Here is a 20,142-nt window from a genome sequence, read left to right as displayed (position 1 = left end):
CCCACACCCATAGGGGGATGTGTGTTTGGTCTGCGAGAGCTATTTTATTTTGCTCAAGTCCGCTGGCAAGCCGGTTAGGACACCCCTATCTGCTACCTGGGACGCGCCATGCGAGCGTATCACCTCTCCACCTGTTACACCAGTGTAGCAGGTTCGTGGAATAATTTTAATTGTTTTTAATCCCACCAACCTAATTTTGATGGTTTTTTGAGATGTCGAGTTGTCGGAATTTTGTCCCCCAAGATTTTTTAACAATTTTAATAATGACCCTCCACCAACAAAATTCTGCATATGCCACTGCATCCTGGTTCCTGAAAAGTTTCTCTGTGAAGTAAAAATGTCCTGTATTTTAATGAAAATGCAGGAACTGCGAGGATAAACTTTTCCATAATTACCTACATATTAATATACTAACTTTTAACTATGTAAGCATAATTTTAATATGTCCATTTTACAAAACAGTCCTACTAGTACATTGAGCCAGTTCTCATTACTGCGTAACGAGAATATGTCACAGAAGTTGACATTGGTATTAGAAATAGACACTGTTTGAAAAGCAGTAAGATGATGGAACCGAAGCAAGACTATCCACAACTATGGAAAAGGAGTTCTTATAATTTATTCATTCATAATTAATTGAATAATATTCCATGTACATGATACTTTGTTTAGTAAGGTACGAGGGTCGGGGCTTAAATCAAGGCAACTATTTCCTTCCTCACATATTATACAATGGTCGTATGTCCTGGAAAGCACGACACTCATAGTACATGGATACAGCACAAGATGATGGTGTGTTCGACAGGTACCATGTAGTGATGGGCAGAGTCGAATACTTTCCAGAATAGATTACTATGCATCCGAGAACATTTAAGAATTGAACTTTCATTTGAAACCAAGTTCTCGAATTTTATGTAACTTGAGTAACTGAAATATAAGCAAACTCTGGACATCGGAAACAATGTGTTTAGGAAGCACTTTAATAAAGGCTTGTACGATGTATGTATTTTTTGATGAACATATAAGGAATCTTAAATTGCAGCCATTATATATAAATTTGATATCATGCCACTGGTTGTCAAAATGTCACTCTACTGTATATTTTCATTCATATATATCAATTGTGTTAACTACCTTTTTTATTTCACCAAGAGAGTGGCCGTGGGTCAGGGCAAGAAGCTGTCAGTTTGAATTCAGGAGAGAGTGGGTCTGAATCCAACTGTCGGCAGGCCCGAAAATGGTTTTCCGTGGTTTCCCCATTTTCACACCAAGAAAATGCTGGGACATACCTTAATTAAGGCCATGGCCACTTCCTTTCCACTCCTAGCCATTTCCACTCCCATCATTGCCATAAGACTTACACGTGTCAGTGTGACGTAAAGCAAATTCTAAACAATAAAATAAAAATAATTTATTTCTCCTGATAGGAAATATAAAGAAAGCAAACAATTGATTGTGAGTGATTTGTTTCAGATAGTGACCTATAACCATCATTACAACTTGATATTGACATACAAGCTCAATCAGCAAGATTTTAGGTAAATATTCGTATGCTGTGCATTACTCTCTTTACCCCCATGAACCCTCACCATGAATACAGAGGTAGTTCTAAGTTACATCCAGAGATGGTGCTACTATGCTCACTGTTCTTGGATATAAAATGTGGTCTCACTTTGGATTGTCATTAGTAAATACCTTGAGCTTAATTATTTGAATACTTTTATCAGGATTCGAGATATCTAGAAAAATTGTAAGAATCAGATTCTTCGACACTTTGGTCTCGAATACTCCCATTTACTAGTAGCATGCACCGTGCGATGAGACAACAGCAGTAAAAGAATGGATGTAACAAGGCAAGAACAGCGGGAGTATACCAAACTGGCCATTCACCAGGGTTGCAATGCCAAAGAATGTTATAGAAAGCTTATGGAAGCTCTGGGGAATAATGCCCTTCCGTACCAAACCATCGAGAGATAAGCAACAGCATTTCGGCGTGGACGTGAAACAAACAGCGATGTACAATGGTCCGGAAGACCTGTTAGTGCCCGGACTGATGTGTCATGTGCACTAATTACCCAGTGCATGGATGTGGACAGAAGATGGACACTACTCTATTTACAAACCGAAATAGGCACTTAAAAAACAAATTTTATGGGAAGATCTGCATAAAATTGCATCACAGGAGTGTCATATGCATCCACTGACGTGCAAAAGTGGACATGATAATACAATATGCTCTACCACTTAGTACGTTACTGGCAGGAAGGTGAGCAAATGCTGAAGACAATAATGACTGGATGAATTTTGGCCCAGGATGTATCCACCAGAGCTGTACGCCAGTCTACAGAATGGTGTCATGCAGGATCACCAAGAAGATAGAAGTTCTGGCAAAACCCTTCCTCCATGAAGCTGATAGTGACTGTGGCTTACAACATCAGAAGCGTGATTGTGTGTCACTTTGTTCCACGTGACACAATGGTGACAGCAACACATTACAGAACCTTCCTGCAGAGACAGTTATATTGTGCCATTATGGAAAACACCTGGATGTTCTCAACAACGTCATTTTTCTCCATGACAATGTCAAACAACACTCGGTATAGGCTGTACAGAGGCAACTTCAGCGTTCGGGGTGGGAAGTACACAAACACCCACTATATTCACCAGACCTGTCTCTGTGCGATTTTGACCTCATCCTCAAAGTGAAAGAACCATTGCATGGGAGACTGTTTGGGACACAAGAGGATACTGCCAATGCTGTGAAACATGAGAATGCAAAAGTCACATGTGGTGAGGCAACAGGTATCCGATATCTCCCACATCATTGTTGTGGATATCCAGGGGACTACTTTGTACTCTCCAAGAAAGAACATTATGTAGCACAAGGATTTCATGGCTGACAGTTTCCTCGCTTTAATATCATACAGCTGGCAAACGTACCAGACAGTATTCATACATTCCCACTCCCATCTGTATACTTCCATTTGTCTGGTTGATCCCGCATTTCTGCAAAATTAGTTGCTATAACTTACGCCCCAACTCTCATATATAACATTCTTTTTGAAAATTTTTGCAAAGTCTCAAGTCTTTTTGATATCTATCATATTATAAATGTGCCTTCTAAAATAAATGTCTTCGATTTTCATTTTTGAAATAAAGTAATCCAAATTATACATCCAACTTATAACAATTAATTTTTGAATTAAATCTCTCCTGTAATGCAGGAAAAATTCAGGTTACATGAGGAATTAATATAAAAAGTAAAATAAAAATAAATAAATCTACATTTTTATATTTACCACTTCAGTGTGATCGTAACATAATATACACACAAGTACATATTTTAAATGTCAACTTGTAAAACATTAACCAAATTCCATGAATTCAATCAACAGCAGGTAAAATTCCAACTCAAACACACACAGATTCATGCTATCTTTCATACCGGTACTCGTTATAAGATATATTATGTATACATATTTATGTAGTTTATCATCATATAAACTTCACATTTCAAAACAAAAACTCATCAAAACAAAAAAAGAAACAGTCCATCAAGACAAGAAACCTCAGTCTTTGAATATATTTATATTAGGTATATATGTAACAGAAATGGGATATTGCAAAGGATGTGGGTTTTATTCATAATCTACAATTTATCTGTCAATACTCTATACATGTCTATTAAAACATAAACCAGTAACAAGGGGTATGGACAGAAAGCTATCAAATACAATGTTTATACACAGACAATCCTTAACCGATTTCTCATTTTATAATATTTTTGTGACGCATTTTCACAAGCACTATCACCAGCGAGTGCTGAACGTTAGTGTCTCATGCGGCAATACATGTTCCAAGATGCATCACCTGGGACATATTAAGAGTAACACAGTTTTCCGGGTGCAAGGAACTGTTTAAAAAATTCAACTCCTTTAGTTACTAAATTTGGTAATGATGGAGAGCCTCTTTTTCAGTGAATATACTGTAATTATAAAGACATATTTAAATGCAGAATGCAAGAACAAAGCTCTGTTCTCCCCTGCAATGAACACTTAGTAATCCAGACATTAAACTGATATCACAAACCCGATCCTCTGCTCAACACTGGAAGATATTGTTCTTGTACTGTAACTTTTTTAAATAAATCATGCAAATATATTTTTTATAGTTCTGCAAGGTATCGTAACTAGCATAAACTGTACCTCGGAAACAGCCCTGCGATGTTTCCAAGAAGATTTCATATAACATATCAACATGTAACATATAAAGTGATGCCGTTAACTTTCTACTAGAATTATTTCCAAGGGAGTATTCTGAATCATAATAACAAAAGATACAAATGAATATGTTTATACACATTTTAAACTGTTTTTATCAATGACTATCACATTATGGCTGGAAGGGATGCACAAGCTCTTGCATGGACTGTCAAGCAAAAAAAAAAAATCTTCATAAAAGAGTGTAAGAAGGAGAAAACCTCACTACGGTCTTGCTAAATATTAGATACAAGGAACTGACAGCAATCATACTGGCAAAAATGTAGACAAAAATACTAACAAACTTTACCAGTTCATCTTTTAGTCTTAATAGCTATTTTTTGTTTTAACAGAATCAGAAAGTTTAAAAGGAGGACTCCTGTTACTGTACTTTAAAAATATGGTTCATTCACACTCCCTTTAAGAAAGAACAGCATTCATGTGATGTTTGTTTATGGACAGCCATGAGGAATTTTAATTTCAAAAATGCAGCAAGACTCATTCCCGCAAAACTCCTTGCTTTTCTTGCAGAATAGTACTATACTTAACTATAAAGTAAGAATCCATCTCAATTGAATGGAAATGGGTTCTTACACCTAAAAAGCACCATATAAAATATTGCTCTCTGCCAATAAATAAGAAAACACATGGGATAACAGAGTAAAACCATAAACAAATTATATATCAAGTAACATAAGAACAAAGAGTTAAAAGAGACAAAAATATAACTTATGTTCATTAAAATCCATATGAGATTAAAGTAAAATATGAAATAGGAAAGGGTAGAATGAAATCTCATATACATCACATCTAAAGTTAATATCCTGATGAGTTCTAGTCCTTGGCAGAGAATTTTATGTAGCTCACAGCTAAATTTGGTGGGAAAAGAAGGCGAACAGAATAGTATCACAGTCTCCACCTTCTTCAAATAAACGTATGCCATTAACAAATAACTTTTCACATCAGCCGATTGTTGCGCCTTCGTTGTAGCACAGCAATGACAGCATTCACCAAAAATGGCCACAGAACCAGAAATGCAACTAACCGTGGTGAGACATCCTTAAAGGGCCACCAAGCTGGGTATCCAGTTCTTGATTTCACCTACAAGGACAACAACATATTTTTCAATTATTTTGATTCAACAGAAAGCAGACAAAAACAAGAACACTTGACCATATCTGATGATAATAATAATAATAATAATAATAATAATAATAATAATAATAATAATAATAATAATAATAATAACCACAACAACAACAACAACAACAACAACAAGAATAAATTTGACAGATTAAGGTTTGTGTAAAATGTGTAGAATATTTAAGTTTTACAGCTGCATAGTACTTGAAATAAAATTTCAGTTCATTAGGTTGAGTTCAGTACATATAGAACATGTAAAGAGATGTTGAATACAGAACAAAAGTGGCCAAATGAACAACAGTCTGATCCAAACCCACAATCTTTTGATTTCACACTGGATGCTCAACCAAATGAGCTACCATAGTATAGCTCATATTTTGTTGTTGCCAGTGGAAATACACCTCTGTGACTGAAAGTTAGCCGGCCCCGTGGTGTAGGGGTAGTGTGTCTGCCTCTTACCTGGAGGCCCTGGGTTCGATTCCCGGCCAGGTCAGGGATTTTTACCTGGACCTGAGGGCTGGTTCGAGGTCCACTCAGCCTACGTGATTAGAATTGAGGAGCTATCTGACGGTGAGATAGTGGCCCCGGCCTAGAAAGCCAAGAATAACGGCCGAGAGGATTTGTCGTACTGACCACACGACACCTTGTAATCTGCAGGCCTTCGGGCTGAGCAGCGGTCACTTGGTAGGCCAAGGCCCTTGAAGGGCTGTAGTGCCATGGGGGAGGACTGAAAGTTAATTTTAACATTTTGTAATCCTATGTAATCTTCAGAACAGGTTCACAAAAGAGATTTTGGCACGAGTTTGAACTCTGTTAATATTGAGCAACAACTAATAACTGCGTGCATGTTCTAACTAATTCACCTGCAAGCTTTTACATTGGCTGAAAAATCTGCAGACCTGCGGGAGGTTTTAACATCTTGTACATCCCACCTTAAAAACTCTGAGACAACATAATGGCTTAAAAAAATTGGGGTAGATGTTCCACCTAATCAACACTTTAATATACAGGAAGAAATACTCGTATTTATTTCATGTTGTTATACAAGTTTTGGTACCTGTGGTACCATCTTCAGTAACAGATGTGAGAAAATTTTAAAGAATAAATTAATTAGAAAAAGCTTTAAAAAAACCTAAATATAGAAAAAAACTTTAAATAGTCCCATGTGTCCAAAAATGGACAAAAGCTTAATCTAGCAAAACAATTAAAATAAGTACTTCTAAATGTTTTTGAATGCTGAAAATTTATGTACTGAATATACTTTTAGTGAACAAAAGTTGAACACAAGATAGTACACTTGTGAGCAATTGAATTAGATATATCTGAGCCGAGACAATGGCACGCACATCTGTCTCAACGGCATTGTAGATGTGCTCAATAGGACAGAGGTCGGGTGACCATAGGGACCAGGCCAGTATCCTCATGTCCATGGAGTGTTCACTGAATCAATCAACCAGAATTTGGGAGTGACTGGATGGTACACTGTCTTACTATGCATACAGGTGGAGGTCTCTTGCAGAAAACAAATGAGTCGACATGATCTGACAAAAGATTTCTCTGTATAGTTTTTTTGGTGTTGTCATATGTACCAGGGTCCCATTTCATCCCACGAGAGTCCTCGTATGATGATACAACCACCTCCAGCCTGAACTGTGCCCTGCTGATAAGATAATTCATTATCTTGAGTGCTAGGCATGTACAAACTGGTATCACAACTCGTTTGTCCAGGTGATCTTTCTCTATGTTTTGAGAGTTCAATGGTGATGTTCCTGTGTCAATGTCATTCTTTGTGCCTTGTGATGTGCGGTGGGCAATGGTACCCATGTGGGACAGTGGCTTCTGTAGCTCACAATATAGATTTTGATTCCCATAAGGAATGCACTAGCCATGTCTTGGTACATGTGCTAGTTACCAACTGAGGAGCCCATATTGGCACACTGGGGTGAAACACTGGCGATGAAGCAAGAGTTAGCATGAAAAATTAATAATTTCCAATAACAGACCAATTATACTGCAATTCTGTACCTCACTGCAAGGTGGTGGTCCTCGATGGTAAGGCAGCTCACACTTCGTTGCTACCCATCACCGACTTTGCGAGTAGTATGTGCGATTACAAGTAACAATTCCCAGTCCCGAAAATTATTCCATGAGAGCAATGCAATTTTATATTCAATTTAACGTAATACACAGTAGAGCAAAACCTGCATTTAGCGTTAAGGAAATGTTAAAATTCTCAAATATTTATTTCTATTCGTTTTGGTTATGGGTCATTAAGAACCTATGATTAAGACGCCATAAGCTTGCTAAGGATGATTCAAGGCAATAAGTGCAATGCCAGCAGTTGTTAACTCCTTAGAAATAAAGGCTGAAGTAAATGATTGCTTAATTTTAAAACTATGTACTGAATTAAAATAAGAATGTGATACTTCTCCTTCTCAAGATACAATGGTGTGCGTAACTTATTTCAGATGTTAGGTTATGTACTTTCGCGTCGTGTTAAATTACAGAAAGACTGTTCCCGTGTAAATTTATAGTGAAAATATCATTATTCTACAGGGAGCTTGAAATATGTTTTCATAATACATGTGCGGTAAACCTAGGTTAGGTGACGCCGTTTGAAGTAAGAAAATGGAAATTTTTGCCACAAGCCTCTGGAGTGATGCTATTACAATTTTTAAGAATGAAACTGAATATGCATGTTCAGACTACTGGAATTAGAAAATGCATACTAATGAGTAAGCCGCCGTTTGGAAAAATCCGCAAATTTTTTTAAAGAAACAGATTGCTGTTAAATACCGATTTTAATGTGTTTTTGTGCGAGTTTAGTATCTTTCCTAACCTTTATGGAAAATTATGTATAAAGTTATAACAACCTTAAACCGAAGCAGTTTTGCATTCACCAACAAAAATCTGTCAAAATGAAGCGCCAACTGTAACTACAGTGCAGTAGGTTTTTTGTAGGTTGTTTTATTGCTGTCACTGTGTAAATAATGTATGATGGTACAATTTATGTTAATACAAGCAAAGATCTCTGGAAAAAGTGTGCTTTCTACTGAAACCTCGATTCAAGGTAAACCCCCATTTAAGGTTTAAAAAATCAGGTCCCTGTAAAAACGTTAAACAGGGGTTCTACTGTAGTATGATTAATTAGCATTGTAGAATAGTACAGTACTATATTAATTACCGTATTGTCATGTGATCTTTGTGTACTAACCTTTCCTTTTTTCTTTTCTTTTCACTATACCATAGTGTGGCCTACAAGATCTTCTCAAAGCTGCTGGCTAGGAGACTCAAGATCTTTGCAGAGAGACAGCTGGGAGAATACCAGTGTGGGTTCCGGCACAACAGATCAACAACAGACCACATACTAACCCTGTGGCTCATCCTTGAAAAGTGTTATGAGTACAATGTCAACATTCACCAGCTCTACGTTGACTACAAGGAGGCTTACGACAGTGTGGACAGGTCAACACTGCGACACGTGTTGGAAGAGATGCAGGTGCCAACGAAGATCACCAACCTTGTCCTGATGACTGTGAGAAGTACCAAAGCCAAAGTGAAGATCCAGGGCCAGCTCTCCAGAGAGTTCGAAGTGCAGAGAGGGTTGAGGCAAGGTGACGCATTGTCAACTACTCTGTTCAACCTCTGTCTGGAGCATGTTATGTGTTGAATACCTCTGAACCCAGGGGGTACCATTTGCAACAGAACCCTCCAGTACTTGGCCTTCACGGATGCTGTTGTTCTACTCAGGAGAAGTGCGAACAACCTGACGGAAGCTTTGGAGCACATGAGCGAGGGATCACAACATCTGGGCTTACAGATCAACAAGGACAAAACCAAGTCCATGGTGAACATCAGAGACAAAACAAGATTTCACGGCGTGAGGACTGGAATTTGCAGGACACACCTACGAGAGTGTAACGCAGTTTAAGTACCTGAGAGCCCTCATGACTGGGGACAACAAGGTCAGTGAGGAGATAAAAGGCTAGGGTGGCAGCTGGGAACAGGTGTTTCTTCGCCTTCAAAAGTTACTGAGGACTGCAATGCTGTCCAGAAGATTAAAACTCACTGTGTACAGGGTTATAATCCCTCCCGTTGTACTGCATGCGTGCGAGACGTGGACACTAAATGAGCGCAACAAGAACTTTCTATGGGTGTGGGAGAGAAAGATACTGAGGAAGATTTTCGGTGTGGTTCACAATCAAGGAGAGTAGCGCATCAGGACCAATGAAAAAGTCTATGCCTTGTATGGTGACCTCGAGATAGTCGCAAAGGCCAAAAAGAGGAGACTTCGGTATCTCGGACACATCGTAAGGATGGAACAGGGCCGGGCAATGAAGATGATCCTTGACCAACATACTGGCGGCCAACGAAGATGGGGGAAACCAAGGACACGATGGCTGGACAACGTCTCGGGAGGTTTGGAGTTGATAGGGATCCAGGGCTGGAGAAGGAGAGCTCTGGACCAAAAGGAGTGGGCAAAAACTATTGAAGAGGCCAGGGTCCTTCAGAGAGAGAGAGAGAGAGAGAGAGAGAGAGAGAGAGAGAGAGAGAGAGAGAGAGAGAGAGAGAGCGAGAGTGTGTGTGTGTGTGTGTGTGTGTGTGTGTGCGTGCGTGCGTGTGCGTGTGCGTGTATACTGTAAAGAATGGCTAAAGTGTGCAAGTGTAGGAACTGTGTGTGTGGCCAGGCATTAAGGAGTACGAGGGAGTATTTGGAGAGTTTGATGGAGATAATTAAGATTGTCTCAGAGGGCAGGAAGGAAAGTAGGCCTCCTTCAAACAATGTATAGGATACAGTAGGTGAAGTTTTTTCCCCGACACATGACAAAACAATTATAAAGGAAGTGTCAGTAATATTAAAATACAATTTTAAAACTTAACATCCAAAAACATAAATGAGCAATTAATGTGCATATTAAAACTTGGAAGTTTAATTTAGTCTGATTAAATTCACTTTAAGTTTTTTTTACATGTATTACCATTACTGCTTCAGCGAAGAAACTTCTTTGTAGCCACCAACGACTCGAGCTTCTGCCATCACCCTCCACTTCTTTTCTTTCAATTCTTTCAGCAACAAAGCCGCCTATCTCTTATTTTTTTGCAAAGAAGCTTCTACTTCCAATATTTCACATTTCTCCTTTAGATTTTGAACGTACAAACAAGACCGACTACAATATATCAGACCGGAATATCAAAACCAAGATGGTGGACGTCGTGGGCGCAGTAGCTGCCGACTGATGAAGGTTAGGGTAGCACGCAATAATTTCATTTCGACGATAAACCAACTCACGATTTTCGGAGATGTCGGAATTTCGTCCCAAAGGAGTTCTTTTACCTGCCAGTAAATTTACCGACACGAGACTGACGTATTTGAGCACCTTCAAATACTACCGGACTGAGCCGGGATCAAACCCGTCAAGTTGGGGTCAGAAGGCCAGAGCTTCAACCGCCTGAGTCACTCAGCCTGGCGTCACATTAAATTACTTGTGTTGATACCACTGAAAGAGCTACACAATATCTGGTTCAATCAACCAGAAATTAAGAAAAGATCACGTACATATTTTGCTAACGGTGGTAATTTAACATGATAAATGTAACATCATAAGGAAAATCACTGTTGCACCTATGAAAACGCTTCACGAACAAGTACTCATCACATATGATCAACTAGAATCATGCATATTCTGCTAGAACAGATGGACAGCCCACAGCAAAAGAGAACAACAAGCTGATTATTTCGAAATGTCACTTAGTCAAATAACGTTTTCTCTTAGATTACACTTCGCTGCATAGATGGAAATATATTATAAAACTGTTAAAATGATATTTATAACATCATTTTGAATGTTTAAAAATAAGTTAAGGTGCGAAATTCCTCGATTTATTCACTCTCATAAGAACTATGAAACAACGTGTTGCCTTAGTTTCGAAGTGGTGGACAATTTCTAATGTTCAGCACTCGATGAAAATGAAGTACACCCGAAATGATTATGCCAGCCCAATGAACAGCCCCGATGATGTTAAGCCTTCCTTACTGGAAACTCTTAAATCATGTGTTGACATATGATATAGTAGCACTTCCAACCATAGTGGTAAACTTTGCAATGAAGCGTTCAGACACTAAGGATATAATAGGATTTTCCCTATTGAAGAACATGAGTAAAACAACTCTATTGACTCTAAACAATGATGTCTTTAACCTACATGGACGAGCTACAATTTGGTGTAGACTGCTTGATAACAGATATCCACAGCATGAATCGGAAGGTATTGGTACAATAAAACCCTTGAGTTACAAACAAAGCTAATCCCTGCAAGTCCCCCCTGTGGGTGGGGGTGGTAGAATAACACCCTCGGTATCCCCTGCCTGTCGTAAGAGGCGACTAAAAGGGGCCCAGGGGCTCTGAACTCTGGAACGACCACGGGGCCCTCAGCTGAGTCCTAGCATTGCTTCCACTTACTTGTGCAAGGCTCCTCACTTTCATCTATCATATCCGGCCTCCCTTGGTCAACACTTGTTCTTTTCAGACCCCGATGGTATTACGTATGGATGCCTAGGGAGTCTTTCATTTTCATGCCCTTTGTGGCCCTTGTCTTCCTTCGGCCGATACCTTCATTTTTCGAAGGTCGGACCCCTTCTATTCTTTCTCTGTGATTAATATATATATATATATATTTATTTATTCTATATAGACGATGGTTGCCTAGGTGTATTTACTCTTAAAACAATAATCACCACCACCGCCATCCCTGCAAGTCACTATTTCTTCTCTGTAACAGTGTTCAGATTGCTCCATCTATCACACTATAAGTTTTGTCATACACCAAGATCTAGCCAAATGTTCCCGCAGGCAAGCACAGATTTTTTCAAAATACAATTGCATCTAAATCACACGACACTTTGAAGCACATAGACACTGAAGGAACATCACCATATCAATTATCAATATCTAAATGAATTGTTTTTTCGAGGAATACGAATAGGTCAACCATTTAGAATTAGAAAAAATAGTCTTCCCTAATCTCAGACTTACTCTCAGATGACACATGCACACTACTATTTTGTAGAAATATTCATGATGTATGTTCCTAATCCACTTCTCTCTTAATGTTTTATTCCTTAGAGAACTTAAGAATAGATGTATGAGAGGCATTGCCATAGTTCGATTTAAATCCGGTTCACAACACGATCAAAACTAATATATTCTCACATGACTGCGTATAATTCCAGAACCTAGTGACCAGTGACCCATACAAATACACTCACACACTTATATTCTACATAGAAACTAATACTTATCGTCAACTTACATGAAATTACTCCGACTGAATGAGAAAACTAAAACGAATATCGGTTGGAAAGAGATCTTCCCTAACCACAAATTTTGGTTACACACATAGCCTAGTACGATAGTTTGGTCTTTGACTTCCAAATTTCCCGGTGAATATTTCTTATCCATTTCTCCTGTAGAGATCTATCTTCAGGGAATTTAAAAACTTCAGCAACGGTATAATTAGATCTACAACCACGAACGCAGCAGGAACGACCCATTTTGTGCTATGTTACAGCACGACAATATAAACACTATTATACATCAAAAATACCATCATATAAATTTCTAACAAAACACCATACTGATAAACCATTATAGATTACTATTTTACCAAACATATACTTTATACTTCAATAACTCTATCAAAATAACACTCTTTAACAGAATGTAAACACAGATATGAACCAACCACATGTCTCAAACGCTCGCCCACGAAGTCGCCATTTTCCTCCTAATCGATAGTAACATTAAGGTCTGATATTATTGTAGTCGGTCTTGGTACAAAGCAAGAGCACTCCTTGCAGCATGGAGCATGTTATTAATGGAGACCTTTTCCAATTCCACCAGGGTTTGGGATAGAATCATATTATTCTTTGTGCTACAAGGGATACTTGTAGCATGTTCTCTACTATAATTTCTTTATTAACAGGAAAACCACATTCAAGTGAAGAATTTCTATGAAACAATATTAGTATCATTTTGAGAAATGAAGCCAACTTTTCTGTTTTCAAATTTACTATTGGAAGAACAGTGCGAAGCCAAAAGTGATCTAACCTCTCGTCTTTAGAATACAAAGAATTCACTTCTTTCAAAGTATCATTCTCACAAACAGAAGTGAACTCCCTTTGTACATGAATGGCTTCATTACCCGAGATCCATTTGTTTTCAACAAAGGCATTTAAAGCTATCCTTAGCAGTCTGCTGCTTAGAGGCTACTTGGCTACACTTGGATCGAAACAAGAAATTAATTTAGTCAGTTTATATGCTAGTGGTGAGCAGATGCGGCCAACAGCTGGAAACTGCAGATGATGACGACGACAATATGCCAGCGGTGACCTTTCCAGTAACTATTTGCACAAAGCTACCATTCCTTTTAGACAATCTGTGCAAAACACTAATATATCTCTATCATTTAATCCAGGATTGCCACGAAGTGCTGCTTTAGCAGCATAACCTATGTCAATTTTAGATGCAGGCAGAAGATTTTCTTTACTGTCTAAATATGTTTTAGGAGATCTTCTGAAGACTGCAGTGACTCAGACTTAACAAACCTTATCATGATATTTATCATTAATGAAAGATTCATGAAGGAGAAATGGGAGATCTGTCTGAAACTTTTAGGAATGGTTCCAAATCTCCAACAAGTGATAAAAATGACAACTTGGCCTTAAGAACCTTATCTTTAAGTTGATACTATTTTGAAGCTGTTACAGCTTGGGATTTTCTTGTCTCTGTTTGTTCCTTCCACATATTTTTCGACATTAGGTAGGATATCTATAGCATGTTCAATGACTTGAAAATGTCCAAGCCATCTTATAGCACAATATTTTGAAGGAAATACGTTTGAACCTGAATAATGTATATAATCAGCACGACTTGCAGGAGCGTAGCAAAACAAGAAGTGAAGAGCACGAAGAAATTCTGCCAATATTCCACTGGGTTTCTTTTACTGCCATTTTATATGAATTGTGCACACTATGCAAGCCACAAGATCCAATGTTCAACAAAATCGGAACATCTAGATCATCTAATACATTACCAAAATCCTGAAGGAACTTTTTATTAACATTTGGACCATCCACTAAAATTTGTAATTTTTTTAGATAGAGTCCTTGCTGTGCTTGCAAAAAACCATTTAACAAATCTGAGGAGGTAGAGTGACCAAGAAACATGGAATCAAAATAAGTGCATACTTCATTAGTATCAGGATTGAAACAATGAACTACAAGATCCATTTGGCCTATCTGAGAAACTTTATTCAGTGACTCGTCAAACCCAACGGTGAAATGTGTGCACTTACTACCCATCTCAAGAACTTGTTTATGGAAATAGACAGCCAAACCATGAGTGATTGTATATGCAACTTTTGTTCTGAGCAGTTGAACTTTCGAAGCTGTTTCAGAGTCTGGAAACATTACTGGAAAAAACTGAGAACGCAATATAGGTCTAATTCATCGAGTTCACCATTCCCCAACAACACAGAATATTCAATAGTAAGCAGATCAAAACATTGAAAATTCGATCGATCAATCATATAGCTATTGATATTATTGATTACTTCACATTCGAGGTCACACTTTAACTTTTCATTAAAATTTATTCCTGGCATAAAAGACATGCCCTAGATTAATGTTATAAAAACTGAAAAATGTGTTTGTATTACAAGGATAAATACGGTATGTCAATTTTATCTGGCAGAAGAATGAATTTCCAGATTTTTTCCTGAATTCCCTGACATTTCCAGGTTTTCCCGTTAATTATCGAATTCCCTGACATTTCCCTGTTTCCCAGGTTTTCCATACGGGTGGACACCCTGATGAGGAACAGCGAACTGTTGCTGAGAAGTGTGGAAGTAGGAAGAAAGGAAAAGGTAGGAAAGGGAAATGTAGAGTAGAGGATAGGAAAAGACAGGTGGAACAGGTTCATGGGAGGGAGAAAAGGGAGGAGGATGTAGCTTTTGCAGCTGTCAGGAAAGATGGGATTGACCAGAAGGGGAGGGGATCAAGTTAGGTGGGTAGGGTTGAGGTTCTGATCATGGGGGATTCCATTGCTAGACATGTGGGAAAAGTGTGTGGAGGAAAGGGAACCAGGGTAGAGTGTTATCCAGCAATCAGTTTAGGGCAGATGCTGAGGAAAGTATAAGAGAAGGAGGAGGGAAAGGAGAAGGTGGTAGTATTTCACATTGGTACTAATAACATAAGGCAAGCTGATATAAGTACCAACATAGTTGGAGATGTGTGGGATCTGGTAAATGCAGCACGGGTGAAGTTTAAGGAAGCGGATATTGTTATTAGTGGAATACTGTGTAGGAGGGATAATGACTGGAAGGTAATTGGGGATTTAAATGGGACTACAGAGTGGGTATGTGGGAAACTGGAAGCAAGATTTCTAGATCCTAATGGGTGGGAGGGAGATAAGGATCTGCGCTCAGATGGCCTTTATTTAAACCGCAGTAGTACGCATAAGTTAGGAAAGTTTTTAGAAGGGTTATAGGGAGGTAATTTAAAGGAAACAGTGAGGTCTAGGGAGTGGTGATAAGGGTACAGGGATCTGGAAGTCAAGTAAGGATGAACTGTGTTGAACTGCAGAAGTATTGTAAAGAAAGGAATAGAATTATGTAATTTAACAGATACAGTGGAACCTCGATTAGCTATTCCTGGAAGCTACGTTTTCCTGGATTATTCATTCAATTTACGTGGTCCAGTAAGCGTCCTAATTAAATCACATTGTAAAAAACCCCGCATTATTCGTTCCTCGAAGAAACGATTTCCCAAATCAACTGTCCAGAAATTTCAAGCGCTTTTTTTTTTTTTTTCTTCAAGAAACGCTATCTCGCGAAAGGCCTTCTATGGCATACTTATAGACCTTGGTGTTAACGCCACGTCATTGCGATAATTAGAGCAAGTACTGTACTGGAAAAATGATCGGTGGTGAGCTTGCATAAGGGCTCATCTTGGCATCGCATTCGGGTGGTATTGCTTAGAGAATCGATGATGATGATGATGATGCTTGTTGTTTAAAGGGGCCTAACATCCAGGTCATCGGCCCCTAATGGTACGAAATGAGACTAAATGAAATGACAAATTAGAAACCCCAAATCCTCCACTGACCACGATTCAAAACGTGAGGACGAAGAATGAATGGATGGATATGAATTTAAAACGATCAGTGGAACCGACCCACAGTGCCTCACATGCACAGAAGCTGGCGTAAAACAATAGTATTACTGACCAAGGGACTGCAGCTATAGCACAATACTGAGTCGATGATGCTTGTAGTCGAAAGGAGTCCAAAATCCAAGTCATCGGCCCCTCACAATGGTAGTTATCGCTAGAAAAGTAGAACCATGGTATTTGTCATGTTGCGGTAGTAATCAAGACTAGCGTAGACTCTCAGTATTACACACATAATGGTACTACTCACAGGTAATGAAATTCGCACGTGTATTACAGACCTACTGTGTTTCACACATTGTGGCAACATTGACAGGCAACCCAAACTTATGGTGTTCATCACCTAAGTGTACTAACCACAGGGACTCGTACTATCCCATGGTGTTCCTCATATAGTGGGTACTAATCACAGGCAAGGCAGAACCATGGTAGCTATCATCCCATGGTCCTGCTCATATGGTGGTACTAATCACAGATACTGCAAAAACCGTCGCGCTTCCGTCTGCTACTGATCACAAACCTATTTGGTACCTAACATAGTGGTACTACGCGCAAGGAAAAGCGACCCTTGCTGTTCCCTGTGTGGTGGTACTAATCACAAGGAGTTTCATGGTTCTAATATAATCATCTCTTGGTCACCCCTTTTAGTCGCCTCTTACGACAGGCAGGGCTTACCGTGGGTGTATTCTTTGTCTGCATCCCCCACCCACAGGGCTTTGTGTGTTTGGTCTGCGAGAGGTATTTTATTTCCCTCAAGTCCGCCGGCAAGCTGGTTAGGACCCCCCCCCCCCCCATCTGCCACCTGGGACGCGCCACGTGGCAGTACCACCTCTCCCCCCTGCTACGCCAGTGTAGTAGGTTCGTGGTTTTAGAGAATCCTCAGAATCATAAAGCAGAGAGTGGCCACAACAAATGGAAGGAGACGGAGCGCATTTTGACAGCTCTACTTGAAGATAGAATGAGTGTAGTCAAATGATCGTACTTGTAAGACGTCCACATTATTATCCAGGGTTAGATGTTTATATTTTTATTTTATTTTCAATTGTATCACCGAATAGGTTTTCGGCACTTCCCTCAGGGCACTGTATAGTCACTGGGCTTTTAAGGAGGAATCGCAACTGCTCCTTCTTAAATCTAGTAAGTTATTTTAATATTATTGTATATGATTATGTTTTCGAGACCAGAACAGATGTTGCACCTTACAGTAGATACATAATGTCATGGGAGGTCTTGGGATTGCGTGTTACTGTTTTGGTCCTAATATAAGACTGGGAATTTTATGTTTTTGTGTTGAAATGTCATCAAAACGGCAGTCTTTATCTGCGCACGTTGTATTTAAAATCTTTGTATCATTTCCCACTCGTACCGACTTGTGCAGCGAGCGCACTTTCCAGCCGAGCTCAAGGTCACGAATAACCGCAATTCCTGAAGTTTTAATCGTATTTTTTTCTTTTTTCTAATTTGATTGTGATTAGTGACTGGCAGAATTGAATATAATACATTTGCAACTTTTGAGAATCGATACTTACATTCTAAACTATATTCGCGAGTTCAACATTACCTGTAAATGTCGATGTAGGCCTAATTTACACGGTACAAGATTTCCAGAAACTGACTATGAACAGTACACCGGTCCCCAAATGACAATGGAAGATTAAGAGAAGAGAGATTTAGCCATCATGTTGGGTGCTTTTGTATCTGAATATGAGTTTTTTATTAGCTTAGAGAATTAAAAACTACTTGCGGTTGATTGTTGTTTGGCTTGGCATTATAAGATTTTTCAAAGAGTATGGCCGATCAAAGTTGTTGAACTGAAAGAAGTTTTCATGGAAAATTGACAAAATTTCCCCAGTAAAACTGATTATAAAGTTCAAGATTTTTAACTTGCGTACTGGTAATTAATATTTGAAGCCGGTCCTGTGGTCTAACTTGACTGCCTCTCAACCGGATGGCCCGGGTTTGATTCCCGGTCAGGTCAGACATTTTTATCTGGATATAAGAGCTGGTTCCAGGTCCACTCAGCCTACGTGATTACCTTTAATTGAGGAGCTAGTTAATGGCGAGATGGCAACCCCGGTCTAGAGAGCCAGGAATAACGGCTAAGAGGATTCATCACACTGACCATGCGTCACCTCATAATTTGCAGGCCTTCGGGCTGAGCAGCGGTTGCTTGGCAGTCAAATGCCCATTGGAGCTGTAGTTTGATTTGATTTGATTTGATTTAGGAGTGTTTGTAAGATTATAATTACACATATTTAATTTTTGTGATGTTTAGCCAAATTGTTGATGGTTTTCATTCATTCCCAGATTTTCCGTTTCAGAGAGAGAGAGAGAGAGAGAGAGAGAGAGAGTGATCCCTCCACAAACGGAGAATCAAGGTTTCACTGTATATACTTACCAGATATTGTAATAGGATTTGAGTCATGGCTGAAAGATGATATAATGGATGCAGAAATTTTCTCACGGAACTGGAGTATATAGGACAGGAATGGTGAGAGGGGGGAGTATTCGTTCTGGTGAAAGAATTTATAAGCTACGAAAAAATTAAAGATGGCAACATGAAATTCTAGGTGCAAGGCTCATCTCAAAAGATAACAGGTAACTTGATGTCTTTGGAATGTACAGACCAGGAAAGGGTAGCGCTGACACTGATTCAGAATTATTTGATAAGATAATCAGCTATGTGGCAAATGATTTGCTCTCAAATTACCAAATGTCAATTGAGAAGGTAATGCAAAAAACAGGAAGAATGACCAACAAATGGCAAATAAGTTAATATGGGAAGGGCATCTGATTTAGAAAGTGACGGAACCAACTAGAGGGAAGAATATTCTGGACATGGTGCTGGTAAAACGAGATGAGCTCTATAGGGAAACCAAAGTAACAGACGGTATTAGTGATCACGAAGCTGTTTTTGTCATAGTTAAAAATAGATGTGATAGAAAGGAAGGTCTTAAAAGTACGGCTACTAGGCAGTACCATATGGCTGATAAAACAAGCATGAGGGAGTTTTAAAAAAAATCTACTATAACAGGTAGAAAATGGTAAATAAAAATGTAAACACACCCTGGGATGGGTTTTGAGCAATTGTTGAGGAATGTGAAAACACGTTTGTACGTTTCAAGGTGGTAATGAATGGTCCTACTATATTAGAACAGCGAAGCAAAGAGACTAAGAAGGAAGTGCAGGTTGAAAAGAAATAGAGTTAGGATAGCCGCAGAAGTAAGGAGAAATTGAAGGAACTTGCTAGGAAATTGAATCTAGGAAAGAAGTCAGCTAAGAATAACATGATGGCAAGCATAACTGGCAGTCGTGCAAATTTTAGTGAAAAATGGATGGGCATGTTTAGATACTTTAAGGCGGAAACAGATTTCAAAGACATTCCAGGAATCATTGATGAACAAATGCGAGGATCTTCAAAAGGCAGAAGTATTCGGTCAGCAGTATGTAAAGATTGTTGGTTACAAGGATAATGTCCAGATAGAGGAGGTGACTAATATTAAAAAAGTATTA

At 38.9% G+C, this 20,142-nt stretch overlaps 1 protein-coding gene across 2 annotated transcripts in view; it reads right to left on the bottom strand.

Annotated features, from left to right (window-relative positions):
- Positions 1-415: 415 nt before the first annotated feature.
- LOC136874317 (acyl-CoA-binding domain-containing protein 5) overlaps positions 416-20,142 on the bottom strand; it is a 156,212-nt gene continuing 136,485 nt past the window's right edge. For both annotated transcript variants that reach the window (XM_067147960.2, XM_067147961.2), the window contains one exon: positions 416-5,360. In XM_067147960.2, the coding sequence (XP_067004061.2) occupies positions 5,217-5,360 (144 nt within the window). In that variant the 3' untranslated portion in view covers positions 416-5,216. The remainder of the gene's footprint in view (positions 5,361-20,142) is intronic.

The sequence above is a fragment of the Anabrus simplex genome, chromosome 5 (assembly GCF_040414725.1).
Source record: "Anabrus simplex isolate iqAnaSimp1 chromosome 5, ASM4041472v1, whole genome shotgun sequence".
Lineage (NCBI taxonomy): Eukaryota > Metazoa > Arthropoda > Insecta > Orthoptera > Tettigoniidae > Anabrus > Anabrus simplex.
Note: the sequence above shows the minus strand (reverse complement) of the source record. Positions and strands in the feature narration are given on the sequence as shown.